Source organism: Condylostylus longicornis, unplaced genomic scaffold (genome assembly GCF_029603195.1).
Source record: "Condylostylus longicornis isolate FDR11 unplaced genomic scaffold, ASM2960319v2 ptg000028l, whole genome shotgun sequence".
Lineage (NCBI taxonomy): Eukaryota > Metazoa > Arthropoda > Insecta > Diptera > Dolichopodidae > Condylostylus > Condylostylus longicornis.
The window spans coordinates 6,533,248-6,554,401 of NW_026577997.1; the positions used below are offsets into that span (position 1 = coordinate 6,533,248).

Here is a 21,154-nt window from a genome sequence, read left to right on the forward strand (position 1 = left end):
AAGTAATTAATTTAATTTTTATTTTAAAATTGTGTAAGCTTACCATTATTGATATAATCACAAACTGGTTCATTCAAAACTGTTATCAATTCTTGAGAATTTGGTTTATTAAATTTCTGTTCTGTAAAACTTTCCGTATTTAATTCACTGAAATTCTTTTCAAATATTTCTTCTATATTAGTCATTTTTGCTTTTTCAGAGAATTTTACAAGTACGAGACTTTCACATAATCTTTCTGGTTCTCTTGCAATTGAATGATGATTTTCCAAATGTTTAATTACATTCGATTTATTTAATTGAATGAATTTACATTCAGCACAAAATGAACCAACCACTTCACTTTGTTCTTGATATGCATAGATTCTTTTAGGATTACCACCTTTCTTACAATGTTCGCAATGTTCAATCATTTTTGTTTCATGAGGCAATTTTTTACAACATTTATCGCATTCCCAAGCATATTCACCTAAAAGAAAAAGTGTACGAAATCTATTGTTTAATGTAATTACTTACATATATTTCATGTAATAATTTCACAGAAATAACTGTGTGTTAAATGTTTATAATTGCCTTCAATGTTGAAGGGAATGAGGTTTTCAATTGGTCTATAAAGAAAAAGATTTCTTTACCTGTATGCGTAGAATAATGTTCATAGAAATCACTTGGAGCTCCATAAATTTGTTTATCACAAAATGCACATTTACATCTATATTTTAGTTGAATAATTTTAATTAATTTCGCTTCCAATATTTTTTTTTTATACTTTTCAATTAAATAATAAGGAAGTCGAGAGCAATATATTTCATGATTTTTGATATTATTATGATTGTTAACGTAATGAGAAACTATAGAATTGACTGTTTTATCACATATTACACATTTACTCATAAAATTCTTATTATAACAATGTAAATTTTGATCTGTATTTCTAAATATAATTTTTGGTGTATTAGATATTTTTGATTTTGTTTCAATTACTTCATCTAATTTAGTTATATTGCTTGCTGCTGTTACTTCAAATTGTAAATCTTTTAATTGATTACTATTACAATTTTCCGATGTTTCGCAGTTAATTTTTTTCAAAACAATTTTTATATTCTCTTTACCGGATCTTTCTTTTTCTTCATTTTCTTTACTTCTAGCTGTTGCAGAAATATTCAATGCGGAATTCTTATCTTTTGAATTGCGATTATTTTCAAATTCAGGTTCAGATATACAAACAGACTTACGTCGACTTTGTTTTGGCTTTCTTATTTCTTCGTCTGATAATAAATCTGCAATTTCTTCTTCATCCCAAACTTTGCTATGTCGTCTTATTTTTTGCAAAGCTTTATTAAATGCAGGACGATGTGTTTTGGGTTCAGGTAAAGTATAACCCCAATTTAAGAATTGCTCTTGGAGGCCATGAAGTTCTCTTAAATTAACATCATTTTCAAGATGAGAACAAACTGATTTTCGTCTACCTTTCATCTTTTGTGGTTGTTTCACTTTTTGGGTTATTGAGGTATCATTCGATTCTAAAATACAAAATGTTAAATATAAATAAAATTAATACGTACGTATTGCAAAACTAAAATCTCACCTTTAACTTTATTGAGATCTGAAGCATGGTATGTGAATCTTCTTCTAGTTATTTTAGCAGGTTTACTTGAGATGTTATGTTCATTGTCATCTGTTGTCATTTGTTTCTGTTTTTCTTCATTCTCATTTATAGATCGTACATTAGTTATGACAATGTTGTCGGTGCAAGTACTGTCTGTTAAAATATTACTTTTGAGTTTTTTGCTATTAAATTGTCTATTACTAGAGCAATTTTCTGATTTATTAGACAGATCTTCATCTTTTGATGATTTGCGTTTTCTTGTTGTTGAGACTGGCTGTGATGTATCTGCTGTATTTGATATTAAATTTTTTCGTCTATTACAGTTCGGCATTATGACACTTTCTGAATTTTGGGAAGCACTTATAAAATTTTCATTATAACATAAATTTGTTGAATGAGTACTGTCAACAATATTATGTTGTATATTACAAAATTGATTATTTTCAATTGAAATTTCAGAATTTGAAGAAAATAGTGTATTTGAAGAATACGAATTCAATGGTATTTGATGGTAAATAGTTGGAGAAAAATCAGTGGTCGTCGACATTGCTTGAACTTGTATATTTGGAGTAGGTGTATTATATCTTACAATTTGGTTTATTTCAGATCCTATATTAAAAATTTGATCTGGTACAACTGCTGTATATAAATTATTAGCCGTAGGTGTTATAACATTTTGGGAAATTATTAATGATTTAGATGAATTTTCTACAAAATTTTCTCTGATGTCAACCGAAGTACTGTCAGGATTGGTATTGTTTCGATTTGTACCTACTTTCAAAATATTAAGAGCTATTTGCTCTAATTCTCTTATACTTTTATTTTTTAATTCATCATTAAACGAATTTTCATTTTCATTTAATTCTAGCTTAAGATTATCAACTGAAATATTTTGCTTAGCTAAAGTATGATTAGAATTAGTTAGAACTTCATCCTCACTATCAATAATTTCAATAACAGTTGTTATAATATTTTCAGTTGATTTCTTTCTCCTTGTAAAAAGAATTTCTTCCTTTTCTCTTGTATCTTTGAAATCATTAAGTTTTTCCTTTTTGATTTTATTAGGAGGTATTAAATACTGTTGATGATCATCTGTAGAATCTTTAGTTTTGTCTGTTTCTTCATCACTACTATATATTACTATTGTTTCATGCTGTGCTACCTTTTCAGTTTCTCTTTGTTGTTGTGTAAATTTTTTTTCTATTTCCAAAGCCTTAAAATATTATAAAAGATATTTATATTACAGTTTGTAAATCCAAAAAAATTGGGACTGTATAATTTAATTCAATATTATTTTTTGTAAATCAAAAAAAAATATTGAGAGGGACTGTATATTTTTTTAAATTGTTTGCAAATATAAAAATATTTATTAACTGAATTCCAATTTTAATACTTACATTTTTATATACTGATATAGTTTTATATTTTTTTATTAAGTGTTCCAGTTTCTCCAGCTTTTCTTGGTTATTCAATATATTTCTGAAATCAAATAAAAATTGCGAATTAAATAAAATTGTTATTGTAACAATATTGATTGAATTTATAAAATTTTTTAATGGGCAACTAAACATAATGAAGCAAATATGCATTCTACATCAAACACGACTTCTATTTTGATTTTCAAAATTTTAGTCATATATCGAGTATAATTTGTAAACTTATTAAATTGTTTACCAGTTCGAATAAAAATTTTTAAAAAACATACATACATACGAGTACATATGTATTTTCTTATTGCTTAATCAAATGAAAATAGAAAATCTTTCTTTTAAACGTACCTTATATCTTTTTTTAAAATATTGACCACTTTTTTTACATTTGGATCTTTAATTGTTTCCAAAAATGGAATTTGTTTGTATATATCTTCGATTCTTTCTTTTATAGTTTTCATTATGCAAAGATCTGTGCGAAGTAGGAAAGAATAAAATAGAAAAATTTAATTAATTTTTTTTTGTTCTTAATTAACTTGGACTTGTAAAATCCCGGCATACTTAAAATTTATACTATGTACATACCTACTTAAAATGTAGAAATTTTTTTTTAATTCTATAAAAATATTGCTGAATACGATAATTGCTGGGGGGTTAAATTTACATTTGACAACATAATCTTTACTGATATTTTTAAAGATACATAAATAAAAAAAAAATTAAAAATTATATCGAATTGAATGGGTCCGCAGAATGGTTTCATACTCTGTGACGTCATACAGTGTGAAAAGAAAAAAAAAAAACATTTTATTGTACCGTGTTTAACTTGAAATTTCCTTAAAAGACTAAAAAGATCTTAATAAAATTTTGAAAATTTTTGAAAATTTCTTAAAACATTGAAGTAATTTAAGGTCAAAAAAGGTTGGAAGGTTATTTTTCACATGAGCTTTACATTTTATTTAGAATCATTATACGGCGTTGCCAACGTGTAAGGTTTTTGTTTTCTTTGAAAATAATATTAAAATATTTAACTTAGACTTAATGATTAAATGATTTAAGAAATTTTAATTTTTAAAAATTTTCAAAATTTTAGCATAGCAGAAAATTTTTAACTTTTATTTACAAATTTAAATTTAGACTTATTCTGTAATTCTTTATTAAATTAAGACTAATGCCATTTATTTAGAAAATACAATAATTTTTGCTTTAATCAAAAATTAATGACGTTTCTTTAATTTAATTTATTATATTTCATTTCAGTTGTATTCTGAAAATTTCCTTTTAAATTCAATTTTAAATTCATCCCTAATTTAATTTAATGATGTCATATATATATATATTAATGATGTTTAAATATTAAAACAATTGAAAGCCACACTCCAGGGAGCCTAACTAATCAATTTGATTTTCGTGAAATACTTAGTAAATACATAGTAAAGCCCCAGTCTACATATAATATTTAAATTTTATGAAATTCTGAACTCAAAATATATATATATATATATATATATATATATATATATATATACATATATATGTACACACATATCTAATAAAATTATTAATTCAATCTGACCAACTTCCTAACTTGCTATTGAGAATTGTAATTTTTTTTTATTTACTTAGAATTATTGTATTAAAATTAAGTTGCTGCCTATTTTATTTATAACTAAACTATTTATTCATTTGTCGTAATTCAATAAACATATATTGAAATTTATACTATTGTGTTTTTCCAATTATCCTTAAAAGGATATTTATTTTGGATATTCAGAAATAAGTTTAATCAATAAAGCATATTGAATGTTGATGTCAAAATGTGTTCTTGTCAAATTTTTGTTTATTTAAATTTTATATTTTTAGATTAATTTATTTTTTATTTGTTCTTGAAATTGAAACCTTTACATATTTTGTGTAAATCAAATATTGCTATAAAAATTACCATATACACATTGACATAATTATTATCATATACACATTGACATAATTAATCATAATATTACAATGTTGAATGCCAATTAGCATACATTGTATCTCGGTAAGTAATATTTGAATTTTACAACAGAGAATACAAAACAAAAAAAATTATTTGCGAACAAAAATTATTTAAGACTTCTTTAACTATATCGAATCTCATGCAATCACTCTGGCGCTTTTGAAGCTGGCAATTCATGATTACCTGAGTTGCCTGATAGGAAATATGTTAGCTATCAAACAGAAATATCTCTACTAGGTTTGAAGGTTCATATGTCCAGAAATTCGTCGGCAACCCAATCCACTAGAGGTAATTAATCATTTGATGATATACTTGGAAGAAGAGGGAGAAAATGTTTAATATAATATAATCCAAATCTTTGAGGTTATAATTCCTCTTTAGTATAAAAAAAAAATAAACAAAATTTTTCCCGCATTCTTTTTTCCTGATATCAATCCCCTCTATTATGTATATCGGTATCGGCCGATAAACGATAATTTATCGGCAAAATTTTGTGTTTGTATTACCAACATTGTTTATCGGTAAATTTTATCGGAGTCGGGAAAGCTTTTTTTCCCTGTATAGGAAACGTATTAGCTGGTATTATGAAAACGATAAATTGTCGGGTTTTCACCGATTTAAAAGCGGGTACAAATTTTTAGACGACAGATTTTTTTTTTGTAAAATCTTCATTTTATCAAGGAAACTGGTGTAATTAATTGCTTTTTTAAAATGTAAGCATTTTTTCTAAATTATTTTCTTTCAAAATGTTATTCATATATTTTATTTAGGAGTAAAATCGTAAGCAACAAAAAACAAATTGCGCGGTTAGTAGAAAAAATGGAAGAGGACTTAAACCTGGCAAGGAATGATAATCTGAAATTCTGGATAAACCTAAAAAATGTGTACATATTATATAAATAATAAAATAAAATAGGTACATAAACATACATTTTGTTGTCTAAATCCAATGGATTAGTTGAATCTCTTATATGTCGTCTTTGAATAGCTTGCGTTTCTTCACTTACTACCGTTTCTTCACTTTCAAAATATAATGCACGTGACATTTTCCCGATATATGTATACTTTTATTTTACAAATTTAACAGAAAATAATTTTCTTACTACAACTTTTTAGCACATCAAAACCAAATTCAAAATAGTTTTAAAAATTTTTTGAAAATAACTTTTGAAAGAAAACAAATGTCATTAGAAAAAAAAACATTTTCTCCAATTTACAAAAACAAAAATTTGTATGAAAAAGCTTCTTTTAATCGGTTGAAATATTTTTATCGGTATCGGTTCATAATACAGAAGAAACCCAAAACCGATGAGAACTGCCGATAATATATCGGCCGATACCGATGTTCATAATAGAGGGGAATATTTCACGCCTTGCGAACAAATAATAACAATGGGACATACCTGATACAAAAAACAAAATTGATAAAGAACTAAAAGCAAATTCTAAAACACAACATGTAATAAAATACAATAAAATACTATAACAGAAAAATATAACAAAATTTTTGGAATTCATTCAAGAAGGATAATTACCGAAATACTCTCAAAAATTTTATGACCTTGGAACATAATTGTTCTTAAAATAATTTAGTTTTATTTCTAGCACATAGTATGTATGTATATGGTTTGTTGACAAAAAAATCTCTTATAGAATATACATACATATGTACATACATTCATACATACATTCATTCATACATACATATACATACCATATTTTTTCTATTAAAAATTTAAAGCTATTTAAAAATTTTTTGAAATTTCAATTTACATTTATAATTTAGTTTTCCACATTGGGTTCTAAATTCAAAACGGAATTTTATTGATGTAAATATGTGTAATCATAAGTTTTTATTTTGGACATGAACCATATGACTAGAAGTTGCTTTCAAGCCGAAATATGAATTTCTAAAAGTTGCAGTTAAGAAATCTGATTTCTTGTATGAACGAGATTTTACACCCGCATTTTTCAAAATTGACACCCGATTGTTTTCAAAATTAGGTTCAAAAATTTGAGGTTATACACTTACATGCATTCATGATATACGAGTATGAATAGCTATTTATCTTCTCCGGTTTGTCAAACTATTTGACGATGCCAGGCCTGTACCGTAGTACATGATTGACCCGGAAAATTTTCCATACATTATACTGATGTGTGTGTACAACAACTAATTATATGGACTCGACATAGCCGTCACAAGCATGGAATGTACCAGTATACGTGACAACAACATAAAACGATTTATTAATAATTGGGTTTGTTTTTTTTTTTTTTTTTTGAAAATTATGAGTTTTTTTTCTTTTGTGGTTTTGTGAACAATATTATGGAAATTTACTGGAAACGATAAGAAAAAATAAATTTTTTTTTTTGTTGCTTATTATTATTATCAACTGAAATCCTAAAAACAGTCGCACATGTTTTTGAAAAAAATCTTCTTTTTTCCTGCTTTTTGAATAGGTAATAGTGGATTTGTTTTTTACCGACCGTATTGTGTATACAATAGGTAGATGATGTGATGGCAACAAATTTTGCATATCGAGTTTTGTGTGGGAATGCACTTCTCCATAGTAGGGAAGTGTAAGTAAACTATTTTCAGCAACCTGTGGGTCCGTCGGTCTGTTGGTCTGTCGGTCTGTGTGTGTATGCGTGTATCTCAAGTTCGGCTGAACCGATTTTGATGAAATTTTATATGTTAGTTTATTTCGACCATGGCACGGATTGATCAACTTTTGGGATATATCAGGCCTCGGGAACTGCACTTTTTAGCGGGCCCGTTTTACTTTTTTGAGCATTTTAAAGAAAATATTAAACCAATTTACTTGAAATTTTATATGTAAGCTTCACTAAACCGACCGCGAAACCTCCTAACTTTTGGAAGAAATCAGGCCTCAGCAGCTGGACGTTTACTACGGGCCAAATATACATTTTTGCGTATATAAAGAGAAATAATCAACCGATTTCATTGAAATTTAATATTCTGAAAACAATGAACATATAAATTTTTTGGAAAGATCAGGACTCATCCGATTTGCGGGCCGATTTTACATTTTTCACCGTATCTATGGAACGAATTGATAGAATTTTTTGAAATTTCATATTTGAGTTCTGGTTGTTACCGAAACTAACTGGCGAGCATTTCAGGGAATTCGGGTAACACAAAGCGAAATTCTACTAAGAGCCAAATTTACATTTTTCTAGGTATTTTAACTATAAGCTTACTAATGTCCTAAGAATTGGAAATAAGTATTTAACAGACTATTTCCAATTTTTCTATAATATTCTGTAACATTTTCACTTAACTAGACAATACACATTGCGTTCGGTTATGTGCTAATCACATCAGATTTCTTCTTCTTGGGTTTTCTTTGCATTTAGGAATGGCTTCTTAAAAATTGATTTAATTTATATGGAATTTTTTTCGTACATTTTTAATTTAATTAACGGCAACGAATTTTTTTTTTACTTTCAATATTTTTAATTGATCTGTTTAATTGAAAATTTTTATATTAAAAAAGCATTGAAATGAAAAACATCGATAGCCTAATTAAATTTACAAGCGTAAAATGCTCTAAAAATTTGAGGGCGTTAAAACTCAAAATTTAAAATTCATATTTTTCAAATATCACAATTTTTGTCAACTCTTTTACAATACAATAAACTAAATTTTAATTTAAATAGTTATTTGAAAATTATTTAGTATGCAACACTTAGAAATTCTTCTAAAAATGTGATTTTTTACCCTTTTATAAGTAGTAAATAACTTATTAAATTTTTTATGACATTTATCTACTGTAAAAGGAAAGTTCTGGTCAATATTTTCTATTTTCCGGTGGCGTTGGCGTCATAACATACTCTTTTTTCTTTTTTCTTTTTCACTGAAACCCTTTTCATCTTCTTACCATATTTGAGTTAAATGTTTTGAATTGTCGGAGTCCCAATATTTTTCGTTTTGTAAATTGCTCAGGTTATATGTAAATATTGATTAATTTTTACAGAAACTAAAAAAAAGAAAAAAACTTACTCTAGTAAATCTTCTATATCATCATTATTCATCTTGTTTGAAATTAAATTAAGCTATCGTAGCAGTTATAAAATTAAGAATGCCACGTAGCAAAAAATTTCTGAAATGTCTTACTTACAGTTGTAGTTTTCAAAAAAACTGCTACTTCAGTTTCACTTTTTTAAAATCGTTGCTTTGTACAGTTAACCCAGTTCTTATTAAACGTGCATATTGCAATCTAGAACTAAGTTAGAACTACGTTTTCAGAAGGACCATTATTTATATGTTATTTATTATTTTTTTCATAATAAAATACCTATAAGAATACAAAACACTTCTATCTACAATAAAAAATATTTTTAATTACAATTATAATTTGCCCGATTTAAGTTATTGATCGTATCTTATAACTTTAAAAACTAAAAACTGAACTTAATTTTACGCTATTTATATTCCAAAATTCTTAGTGGTAAATTATATAACAGTTTCAAAACAGCTTATCTCTTTAAAAAAAAAAATATTCTTTATTTGATTAAAAATATTTCATCAACTGATAAGAACTATCTTTGCCAAGAGCAACAGCAAAAAAAAAAAAAAAATAGAGTAAAATTAAACATGGTCCTTTGCCTAGTACACCATAACTTATAATAAAATAAAAAATGGTATGCAGTTATTATAAACAGTAAAATATTACTGCTATGATAGTAACTATTTTACTGTTTTATTAATTTTATAATATCAGAAACTGTTTTAATTATAAACAGTTTCTCATATTATAAAATTAAGCAAATAAATTATTTTACCGCACAGCGACGCAGCCTTCCCGTACGAAATTTATATATGGACTAAAGAATAACATAATCTCATTTTTTGTACAATAATCAATAGACACAAATACAAAAATATTAACATTACTTGTACATTATAGGAGTCTATGTTTTCGGTCACCCAAATTTTTTAACAAAATTGTGCCGTGACTAAACCCAATATCTTGTTAATTTCATTTTGTCAGTTTATAGATTGCAAATATTTAAAACATTTATTGTCAAAAATTTTGAAATAAAAGTATAAAATTAATTGAATATGTAAAATGTAAATCGAACGATTTCAATCAGATTTGAATCAGATTTAATCACAAATTTAGTCATCAACAAATCGTAACTGATATCTTAGATTTGTAGATTGTAGATTTTAAGGGAACCGAGTGGGACAGGAGTAACCCCCCAAGCCACCGCAGCCATTCTTGACTTATTGTAGCCTCCCCACGCTCTCATCTATAGTATCCTCGTCCCAACCACAAAGCTGGAGATATCTCTAATGGAGTTGGACGACAGTTCCCGAACACTTGGGGTCCCATGTCCAAGACAATTGCGGCGCCGAACAGCCAGTGTCGAACAGTCGCAAAGAATGTGCACGGCGGTCTCATCGCCACCCCCACAAAATCTGCACAGCGGGGAGCCTGACTTCCCCAGCCTATGCAGGTGGTACTTCACTGGGCAGTGCCCCGTGAAGAAATTCGCAATAGTGCGAACCCGGCTCCTGCTCATCCCCAGCAAACTGTTACTGCAGTTCCACTTTTTTAAAATCACTGCTACCTTGTGGATCAACTGATACCTTATGGAAAGAGTTATGATAAAATGAATGAGCACCTGTTAGTATAAAACTTTTTCAAAAAAAATTAATATTTAAATAATTGCAAGTACATAATTACTTCATTAAAAAATTAATGTTGATTAAAAAAGCAATAAATCAAATGCATTTTAATGAGTATAAATTTGGAATTTATCTTTTATTTAATTACCAGAACATATTATTTAATTACTGTTAATAATTAAAATACTAATATCAGTTAGTAACTGCTATATCCGAAAATTCGATGAATCATTTATGAATTTGAAATTGAATATTATACGAGGCTGTGCGATTATTAATTAAATTTAGATTGGATATACAGCAGTGTTAGATAATTTTAATTAATCCATAAAAACTTGGACAATACAACACATAATAGCCCACATAATAATAAAATGTATACAAAACTTCCGAAAAAATTTCACAAAACAATTCGAGGAACCGTATCGACAGACGTAACCAATTTCATTTAGAATTAATTTTGATTAAAATTCAAAACATTTGAACTGAAAGATCAACAAGAACAAAATTATAAATTTTGCACATTTTATATAAACATTAATACCTATACATATTATAATATTGCATATTATAAAAACATAATTGACATACATACATACATGTTAATCATAATCAAATTACACACTTATTTTTATAATTTTACGATAATTTAGAGTTAAGAGCAAACTGTTGTATTTTATAAACAAAATTAATTTCTATAATGTAAGTATGTATGTTAATAAATTTTTTAACATACATATATATATACAAAATATTTATTTCATGAATATGAAATTTAATTAAAATTTATAATTTCAATTTTACATAAGTTGGAAAAAAAATGCACATGTTTTTAAAATATTTACAATTTTAACAATATGCAATTTAAAAATAATTATGTAGGTATATTATGTTTATGTACATATGAAGCAAATGATCTGATATTCTTGGCTTTGAAATTATTACATTTCCGATCTCAAGGTAATATGTACATGTACTTGCAAATGGATAAGAAAATATTTAAAAAAAATTTGATGTGATCAGCACATGACCGACCGCAATGTGTATCGTATAGTTAAGTGAAAGTGTTACAGAATATTATAAAAATGTCTGTTAAATACTTATTTCCAATTTTTAGGACATTAGTAAGCTTATAGTTAACATACCTAGAAAAATATAAATTTGACTCTTAGTAGAGTTTCGCTTTGTGCTACCCGAATTCAATGAAATGTTCGCCAGTTAGTTTTGGTAACAACCAGAACTCAAATATCAAATTTCAAGAAATTCCATCAATTCGTTCCATAGATATGGTGAAAAATGTAAAATCGGCTCGCAAATCAGTTTTCAAGTCCTGATCTTTCCAAATAATTTATATGTTCATTGTTGCAATACGAGGAATTTAAATATTAAATTTCAAGGATAGCGAATATAATTAAGAAATATTTAATGAAGCTCAACTATGAGAAATGTTAAAAAATTCTGTTCTAATATCAAAAATTTTTTTAAAGACAATTCAAATTAGTTTTTGTACATCGAATATATGAGCAATAATCATGTATCGTGTTAATTAAGTTTAATAATTAGCTAAGTACTGAATTAAAATTTAGATGTTCGATAGAGAGGCATATACCTCTTGTTATTAACCATTAATTGATCACACAGGAAGATTTTATGTTTGGTCTTTGAATTTTTGTTTCAGTAAATATTTCATCATCTGAGTTTTTGTTCAACAGCAAATAGCTATCATATTTTACAATCCATAAATGAACGTTCTTTAATAAATTTGGATTCACTATACTTATTTTCCCATTACTTTACATTTTTCATATTATGGAACATTCATATTTTGGATATTCAATCTTAATCACAAACAATACAATTTACATAATAATTAAATTTACTATTTCTTGAATTGGACTGAGCAAAAAAAAAAAAAAAATTATAAGAACAATTTTCAATTTTTTGTAAGTATTTTATATAATTAACAATTAATTCTCTCAGAAGAATATTTGATTTATTTGCTCAAGACTAACTAACCTTAAATGCAGAGGATTTGATCCGACTTAATTATATGACCATAAACCAACTACATAACATGATTAACTGATTGTAAGAACAAAAATAATGAATTATCTACTATCTTTGAAACAAATGTCCAATTGTTACTCTATTTTGCATGACTCTGAAATTTTTAGCATTTATTTATATGAAAGAAAAATCTGGGGACGATTTTTTTTTCAACAGGTTGTAGCACGAAAACAAGTATGTATGTATGTCGGTAGTTGCACTCACATACGATTTTTTTAATGGAAATTTATGAAAGAACCATTCTTGAAAATATTTATCTGCCTGCAAACCTTAATACGAAAAATCCTGTAAATTTTTTCCAATTTTCAAATATGAAATTTAAATTTTAGTTGGTACTTTTACACTTTATATTTCTTTCGTGTTGTATATAATTGTTCACATACATAAGTATGTATATTAAGTACTTAATAATTTTTATATATTCACAATATAATTTGTGAATTAAAGACTCAACAAAAATCCTTTATAAACACTATTCACTTGCAATTAAAATTTTAATATCGTACACAGAGAAATTTATCTATTTACAAAATTTTAAAATTTTTAAAAACAATATTGAAAAATTAAAATTTTTTAGTTATTTCACAACAGCTTCAAAAAAAAAAAATTCCAATAATACTAATTATGAACTACGAAACACAAAACTTCTTCTCCGTCTTGAACTTCGCAAAGGAATAAAAATACGTTAAGAAAAATAAAACAATATTTCTTATTTTAATAAACAAAAAGAAAAACAAAAACAAACAAAACGTGTCTGTAAAATAAAAATATTGCAAACCAAAAAAAAACCACAAATACATTCGTTCATTTTACGATCATTTTTCTCAACATAACATAAAATTATTTTTGTACTGTAAAGTAATAAAAGTAATAAAGCTAATTCAAAATTATAAGTGCGGAACATCAAAATTTTACCGCGCTATTTTAAAAAAAATACGCTTAATAAAAATATGAATGACGTTTTTCATTAAAAGAAATGACAATAATTTTTTTTTTGATTTCAATATCGTATATTTAAAATTGGGAATTCTATCTAATTACATATTTGCATTCCATTTACGAAAAATATAGTTTAAAAAGCAATATAACCTAACAAATGGGAAAAAATATGATGTAGATCGTAAAGAGACATTGTCACAAATGTAAACAGAGTTACTCTCTGTCAAATTATAGAAGTTGACATTTCATGATTTTTAAATAATGAAAATACATACATACACACCATCATAAAACAATTTTCTATCTTGTCAGCGTCACTCAAAATGTTCATATAAGAAAGGGGGGAAAAAAAAAAAGTCCTTCAGTATGCAATAAATTTGTTACAATAATAAGAATAAAATCATGGGAAATTTCACATTTTGAGGGAATTTTAAAAACGTCAAGTGAAAAAGACCAAAAATTTGATCAAAAATAAAAAACCCTATTATTTATTTTGGAGTTTTTAATCTGATATAGTTTTACTTGTATTACAGTTTGAAAAGTACTTGTTTAAATTATACAATTATTAAGTTATGCGATTAAAAAAATTATTAAATAAGAATTTTATTTAAGTAAAATGCCATAGATATGTGGGTATAAAATAAAAATTTCTTAAAGGGAAATTATATGGCAGAGAATAGGATTTGGAAAGGCGCAAAAATGGGAATTTTTGAACTAAAGGTGGTAAATTGAGCAAGAAAGTATTGGAAACACTGTATTTACATTTATAGATAAATAACATTTATAGTAAATAAAAAAAAAAAAGTGTATTTTATTGAGATTGCAACCTGTTATCGAAAATTAATCTCTCTTTTTTCGTTACCCAATTTCGAAATTATTCCACATTTAACTTATTACCATCAACAATTTTAAATAGTTATCAATTGAACTTCGTAGGCTTAAGTTATACTCTGAGATTCGAATTTAAATATGAATGAATAAAATAAAAAAAAAAAAGTAAGTAATAAAAAGCGTTTTGCTAATACATAGCGGAAAATGAAAAAGAAAATTCTTTTAAAATTTAATATTAATAAAATTTTGCAAATTAACGATATTACACTTTAGGTAGAAACGAAATTCAAAAATACATAATAGTGCTTATTTCTGAGTATCGAATTACAAAGTGATTTTTATCGTAAATGATTCAAAAACTTTTTTTTATTGACATGCATCATTTTTATGAATTTGATATGAAATATGAAAGGTCTAGGTTTCCAATAATAATGTCGAACTTTTTACGATATTTATCGATACCACTTAGTGATCTTATTTTGAATATCGAATTACTAATAGATTAAGATATTTATCGTAAAAGCAGATATAAGATTGAGATACTGAACAAATTTTCAGAAACTGAACATTTTTAGAAAATTTTTTAATTATACCATATGTATTTATTATAAGTATGTGGTGATGTGTATTTTTAACAAGAACATTATTTTTCAGTTTTTTAAAAAGCAAGCCAGATATTATGAATTTTCTAAATCTATCTAATTAATTTTATATGGTGATATACATAATATGTATGTTTATCGTAAATAATTTAAAAACTTCTATTATAGACTCGAATCATTTGCATGAATCGGTTTGTGTTTACAATAATATCGAATTTTTTACGATAATTACAATTATCAAATTAATGATTCAAAACTCAGAATAAGCCTCAATGTGTATATATGTATATATGTATATGCACATGAATGACTGCAAAATTTAAAAACTGTTTTTTTTTTTTATTTTTAAAATAAGCATATTATGTATATTTAACATACAATATGTATGTATGTCAACATTTAAAAAAAAGTATGTGCGTAAATATGTGCATATAATTCAGTATGTGTAACAGAGGCGTATCGTATCGTACGTAGTACTGTTTCACAAACATTAAACTTTAAATTTTCAGAATTGCACTTACATATGTATATATAATTCATATATATGTATGTATGTATGTATGTATGTACAATTATATAAGAAAATATTTTAAAAAATTACCTTCTTTTATTTTCGAAAAAGTTCTATATACATTTTTTTTTTTTAATTTAGTCAATGATTTTTTTTTCCAAACTAGAAGCTAGGATATCGTAAATTTAAAATTAAAGAAATATGTACCTATTTATTCATAAGTACTAAATTTGGTATTCTTAAATTTAAAATTCTTTTAAACTAAATTTAAAATACTTAATTAAAATCACTAAAAAAGCACAATCAGGTACAACACAAACAAAAACACAATTGTTTATTGCTGGCACAATTAATCTACGATATACAAAAATATTTATAAACTAAAATACAATTTATTTTCAGATCACAATTTAAAATGTTTAAAAATTACATATTAAAATTATTATTTTCTTTAAACACAAGACACACAGTACAAACTAAACTCAAATCACTTATGTAAGTCAATGAGATTCGACAATAACCAAATCAAATTCTATCCAGCAATAGACTGTACAAAGTTTTGAAAATTATGCGCATTATAAAGGAAAATAACGGTATTTTGGTTTTTGTTTAGTTTGCTTTTTTTTTATACAACTTAATTTTAAATCAAAAAAAATAAGATTTTATGATTTGTAAAATTGCAAAAAATTTATGAAAAAAAAAAACAAGTGGGGATCAAATTGCACACATTGATATTACATATTTTTCAATAGTGTTACCAGTCGAAAATTTAAAAAAAAAAAAAATTCATAGAACGAATTTTTTTTACGGTCCAGCGTCCTTTATTACAATACTATGTCCTGGAAAATTAAGAACTCAAAATTATTATAATTTAAATTTGTATACAAAGTTTTCTTGACTAGAAAATCGTTATGAACAGTGAACACTCACATGCAATTTACGAACCCATTTTAATTTTGTTTATATTATTTTAGTACTTTTTCCGTTTTTTTTATAGTACTTTTTCTATTCTGTTTGTGTAAGACATCAATTTTGACATTTTTGATAGATGTGTTTGTGTTTATTTGCTCCCATTAAAAAGATTTTTATTTAATAAAATAACTTACATAAACTTACTTCATTTCTTCATAAATATGTAGGGCCCGATTCTCTATTTCGATATTTTACTCGAAAAGTGAAAAGAAAGTGAGAAATTTATCTAACATATTCTTGTATAATGTAATTTTCGAGTCAGATTAATTATTCAATATTGTGTATCTCGTTTTTTTCTAAAATGAATTCAAACCTTATTCGTTTTGTATTTGAAAGTCAGACGTTCAGTCGATAATTTGAGAGAAAATTGCAAAAATCCAATTGAAAAAATGAGTAATCTTATTGGAAATCAAAATGAAATATCCATTAGAAAATACTTGAGAATTCTGATTTGAAAGTGAATAAAAAAGTGAGTAAAAAATATAAGATACGAGATTATGCTGTTAATGTACATATGTAAGTATCTATGTTTGTTTCGAATTTTCGAAAAAAATTTCATAATTGTTTTATATTTCTATTAAATATATTAATCATTTATCAGAATTCCAATGAATATGGCAATAACATAAAAATGTCACACTGGACATGGATGGCGATCAAATAGAATAAAACTATATATATACATACTAACAAAACAAACAACAAAAAAAAAGAATTTTCGTAGAATAATATCAAAGTATGTAGAGGGCTAGGCAGTGTTGCAATTTCGATAATAAAGGATTTTTCTCATAAATTCAGTAATTTGAATAACGTAACACTATTTTAAAGAAAAATTATTCTAAATATGCCATGAAAATATTACGATATTTTCAAAATTTCATATCGATCATACACAACATTTTATATTTTTAATATACACACATGTGTATGTACGCATATTAAATGTGTCCGAATTAAAATTTTCAAATATCGTAGTAAAGAATGTAAAAAAATTATGAGTACATACATATGTATGTAAGTATAAAGGAATACACATTATGTATGTAAGTATATTTGTTTAGGACTAATATTTTAATCTGTAAAAATTTTTTTTTTCTTAACATTTCTAAAAATAGAATTCATGTAACATTTAATATTTATTTACGGAAAACTGATCACAAACTCTCATTAAACTTCAAACATTTGCAAAATTTCGTATGCATGTACGTAATATGAACATACATACATATGTATTATGTATGTATGTATGCATTAAAATAAAATTTTTTTAATAAAATTAATACATTAATTTAAAATAAAAATGTAAAAATATGTACTCAGTTCCAGTAAATTCACTGAATTTATTTTACAACTTAGGCCATACATACATATGTAATTAGTAAAAAAACATATGCATGTATGTATATGTACATGAGTATGTACAAATAATGTACAGCGATAACTCAAAAACTAGTTGAGCTACATAAGTTCACGAAATATTCACAAATGATTTATTGTAGTAAGTTCCAGAACACTATTTAAATTGGATATGATCGGGGTACCGGTTCGGGTAGCTGCCATACAACTTCAAAATTTATTTGGCTATATCTCAGAAACTATAAAAGCTTTGCTATTTCACACAAGCGAATATATTAGTAGGGCCAATGTGTTTGATAAAAGTCGTTGAAATTGCTTGGCTCCTTCTGTTAGCTATCGTACAACTTCAACAGTTATTTGGCCATATCTCAGAAACTATAAAAGGTGTAATATTGATATTACACACAAGCGAATATATTAGTAGGGCCGATGTGCTTGATAAAATTCGTTGAAATTTCTTAGCTCTTTCTTGTAGCTGCCATACAATTTCAATAGTAGTTTGGCGCACACAGTATTTTGAAAAACACATGGTACTGAAATTTTTCATAAATTAATATGGTAATACGGCAACTTAAAGTCATAATCTGTCACACAGTCAGTTATGGCATATTTATTCGTACATAGGATAACTAATTCGTACGGATAACCCAGAGTTGACAAGGTCAACTCTATTTATTCTTGTTTTTGAATATTTTTGTTATAAAATCAATTTTTTTATTGCTAAAAAAATTCTCATATTTTTTCATTATAAATTCACCATAGTACATACGTGCATATGTACATATTAAGTATGGCATCCAAATGCTTTCATATGCATTTTGTCAACAATAAAATTCTTATTAAATTCTTATTATTTTATTAATTATTAAAATTGGAACACAAAAAAATTATCAGATTTTTTAATTTTGCTGTTGTAAGTATAATTTAAAATTTTAAATTAAAAATCTACCTTAGATCAGAAGTATTCCAAGTCTTATTTTAAAAATTTTTTTTAAAAAGCAACTTTGGAATTGGATATACAAATAAAATTTTGTTTCTCTTACAATTTTACGTTTGTATGTTACTTATTTACATGTGCAACCACATACATATTTTACATACATATGTATATGAATTTATAATGAATGGCTCTTATTATGAATTAATTTGATATGGATTGGTTCAATTAAAATTACTGATCTCAACATTTTTTAAAATTTTATTTTGTTTCTTAAGAAAAATAATTTCGTTTTTAATTTTTTCATAAATTTACAATATTTACAAGCAATTACTTTAAAATTTTTGTTACTTTAAAAATTAGTTCCTACTTTCCTTGTAATTGAATGCTAATTTTTAATTTGAATGTTCAAATTCGCATCTTTCGTTCAATATTGCACGATAATACCCCTTATACCCGTTGAATTAAACAGAAACGAAGAAGATTTCCGAAAATTCACTTTTAACTTTGATCTAAATTGAAACCATGTTCGATAAATCAAAACTGCAAAAGGCTAAGTTCGAGAATCGTAGCATATTTAAAGTTTTAAAGCATTTAAGTTTGAAAAAGAAAATCACATAGAAAAATGTAAGATATTAATAGATTCTGAAAAAGTAACCTATAATTAGTTCCTGACAGTAATTCTCAACTGTATTCAATCATATAACATATTAAGGCTGAATTTTTAAAACTCCCTAATCATTAAAGAAATCTATAATCTTAATCTTAGAAATTTTTGTTTATTAATAAAACAATTTTTTATTTTTTAATTTTTTTTTAAGGAAAATTATACTTTAATATTAACTTAACAACATTAAAATACAAAAAATTTCATATTTAAATTATAAAATCTAAATTTTATAAAATTGAAGCTTAAATAAAAACACAACATGAAAGAATATAAATTACATTGCGCATGTTTTTACAACACAATTGTAAAATTTGAATATAAACTCATCATCAAAAATTTATGCATCGTCTAATACAGAGAATATAGATGATAATTTAAATATTTTGCATTTATAATTTCTTAAACTAAATAATTTGGCTTTGTGGCTTTATTCGATGAATTTTGTAGCCTTGATAGACTTTTTATGATCTTATGTCATTATTGTCACAAAAAAGTGAAAAAATGAGTGAAAGATAAAAACTAATTTTCACCACAGAAAAAAAAAATTAATAAATAATAGACAGCTATGTCATTCATTTTTAAAAATGATGATGCTGAGCTTATGGCAACTATTTTTAACAGTTCATTTGGTAACTATTTTTAACAGTTCATTTTTTAATTATGACAACAAAAATGAATAAAAGTTTAGAAAAAATCTGAATAATAAAAACAATAATGACAGGCCCCTAGATTTTTTTTTTAGTACAAAAATTATTTTATCGATTTTATCGGTTATCTTTTAATAATTCTAATATAATACATACGCTAACGATATATGTATATCAGCTAATGTATATCGTGTATAAAAAAATCATTATTATTAGGTATTCTGTAATACAATAATTGAAAATTTTATGTACTAAAATAAATTCTAATCAAATATGTGATAATATAATACTAAATTTATTAATACATAATTATAATTGTTTTAGTAATTAGAAAATTATCTTAATATTTTAAGAATTTAAAACGTTTTTCCAGACGTTGAACCTGTGGGATTGTTAAATTTCTAAGATATATATGTTTTTATATATTAATTTATATAAATGCAATTTTAAATATTAATATAAAAAATAAACGAAAATATAAAAATATAAATAAATTTTTTGTATTATCAGGATGCAAATTAAAAATTTTCATTATTTTCATTAAAAGAATAACTTTTGTTTTCCAATTTTATTAATTGTAATCAATTTAAATTTTTTATTGAAAATAAATATTACTTTAATATATATTTAATAAAATCAACATATGTACCATTTTTTTCCATTCCCATAAAATTATTAAAATTACATGATTTTTGTTCAGATCTCAAGTTTTTCAATTGAAAAATTTCTGCTCTGAGAATATTTTTGTTTCATTAAAAATTAAATATATAATAAAATACAAAACTTGAATTTAGAATACAAAAACTTTATCAAGTTCATTTATCTATTATAAAAACTTATATTTAACAAGCCTTAGTGTTCTCATAAAAAACAATTTAATTTATATACATATCATAAATTTCAAAATAAGCATTTAAAAAAAATATTGAATTAA

The 21,154-nt window shown here is 25.0% G+C and overlaps 1 protein-coding gene across 1 annotated transcript; it reads right to left on the bottom strand.

The window, feature by feature from the left end:
- Positions 1-23: 23 nt before the first annotated feature.
- On the bottom strand, positions 24-15,778 carry LOC129607795 (myb-like protein D). Its single transcript, XM_055518970.1, has 6 exons — positions 15,729-15,778; positions 3,382-3,505; positions 3,001-3,082; positions 1,583-2,816; positions 630-1,517; positions 24-466 (listed from the first exon to the last, which is right to left on the bottom strand). Exons 2-6 carry the CDS (start codon positions 3,492-3,494, stop codon positions 24-26), a joined length of 2,760 nt encoding a protein of 919 aa, XP_055374945.1. The 5' UTR covers positions 3,495-3,505; positions 15,729-15,778.
- Between the last annotated feature and the right edge of the window lie 5,376 nt (positions 15,779-21,154).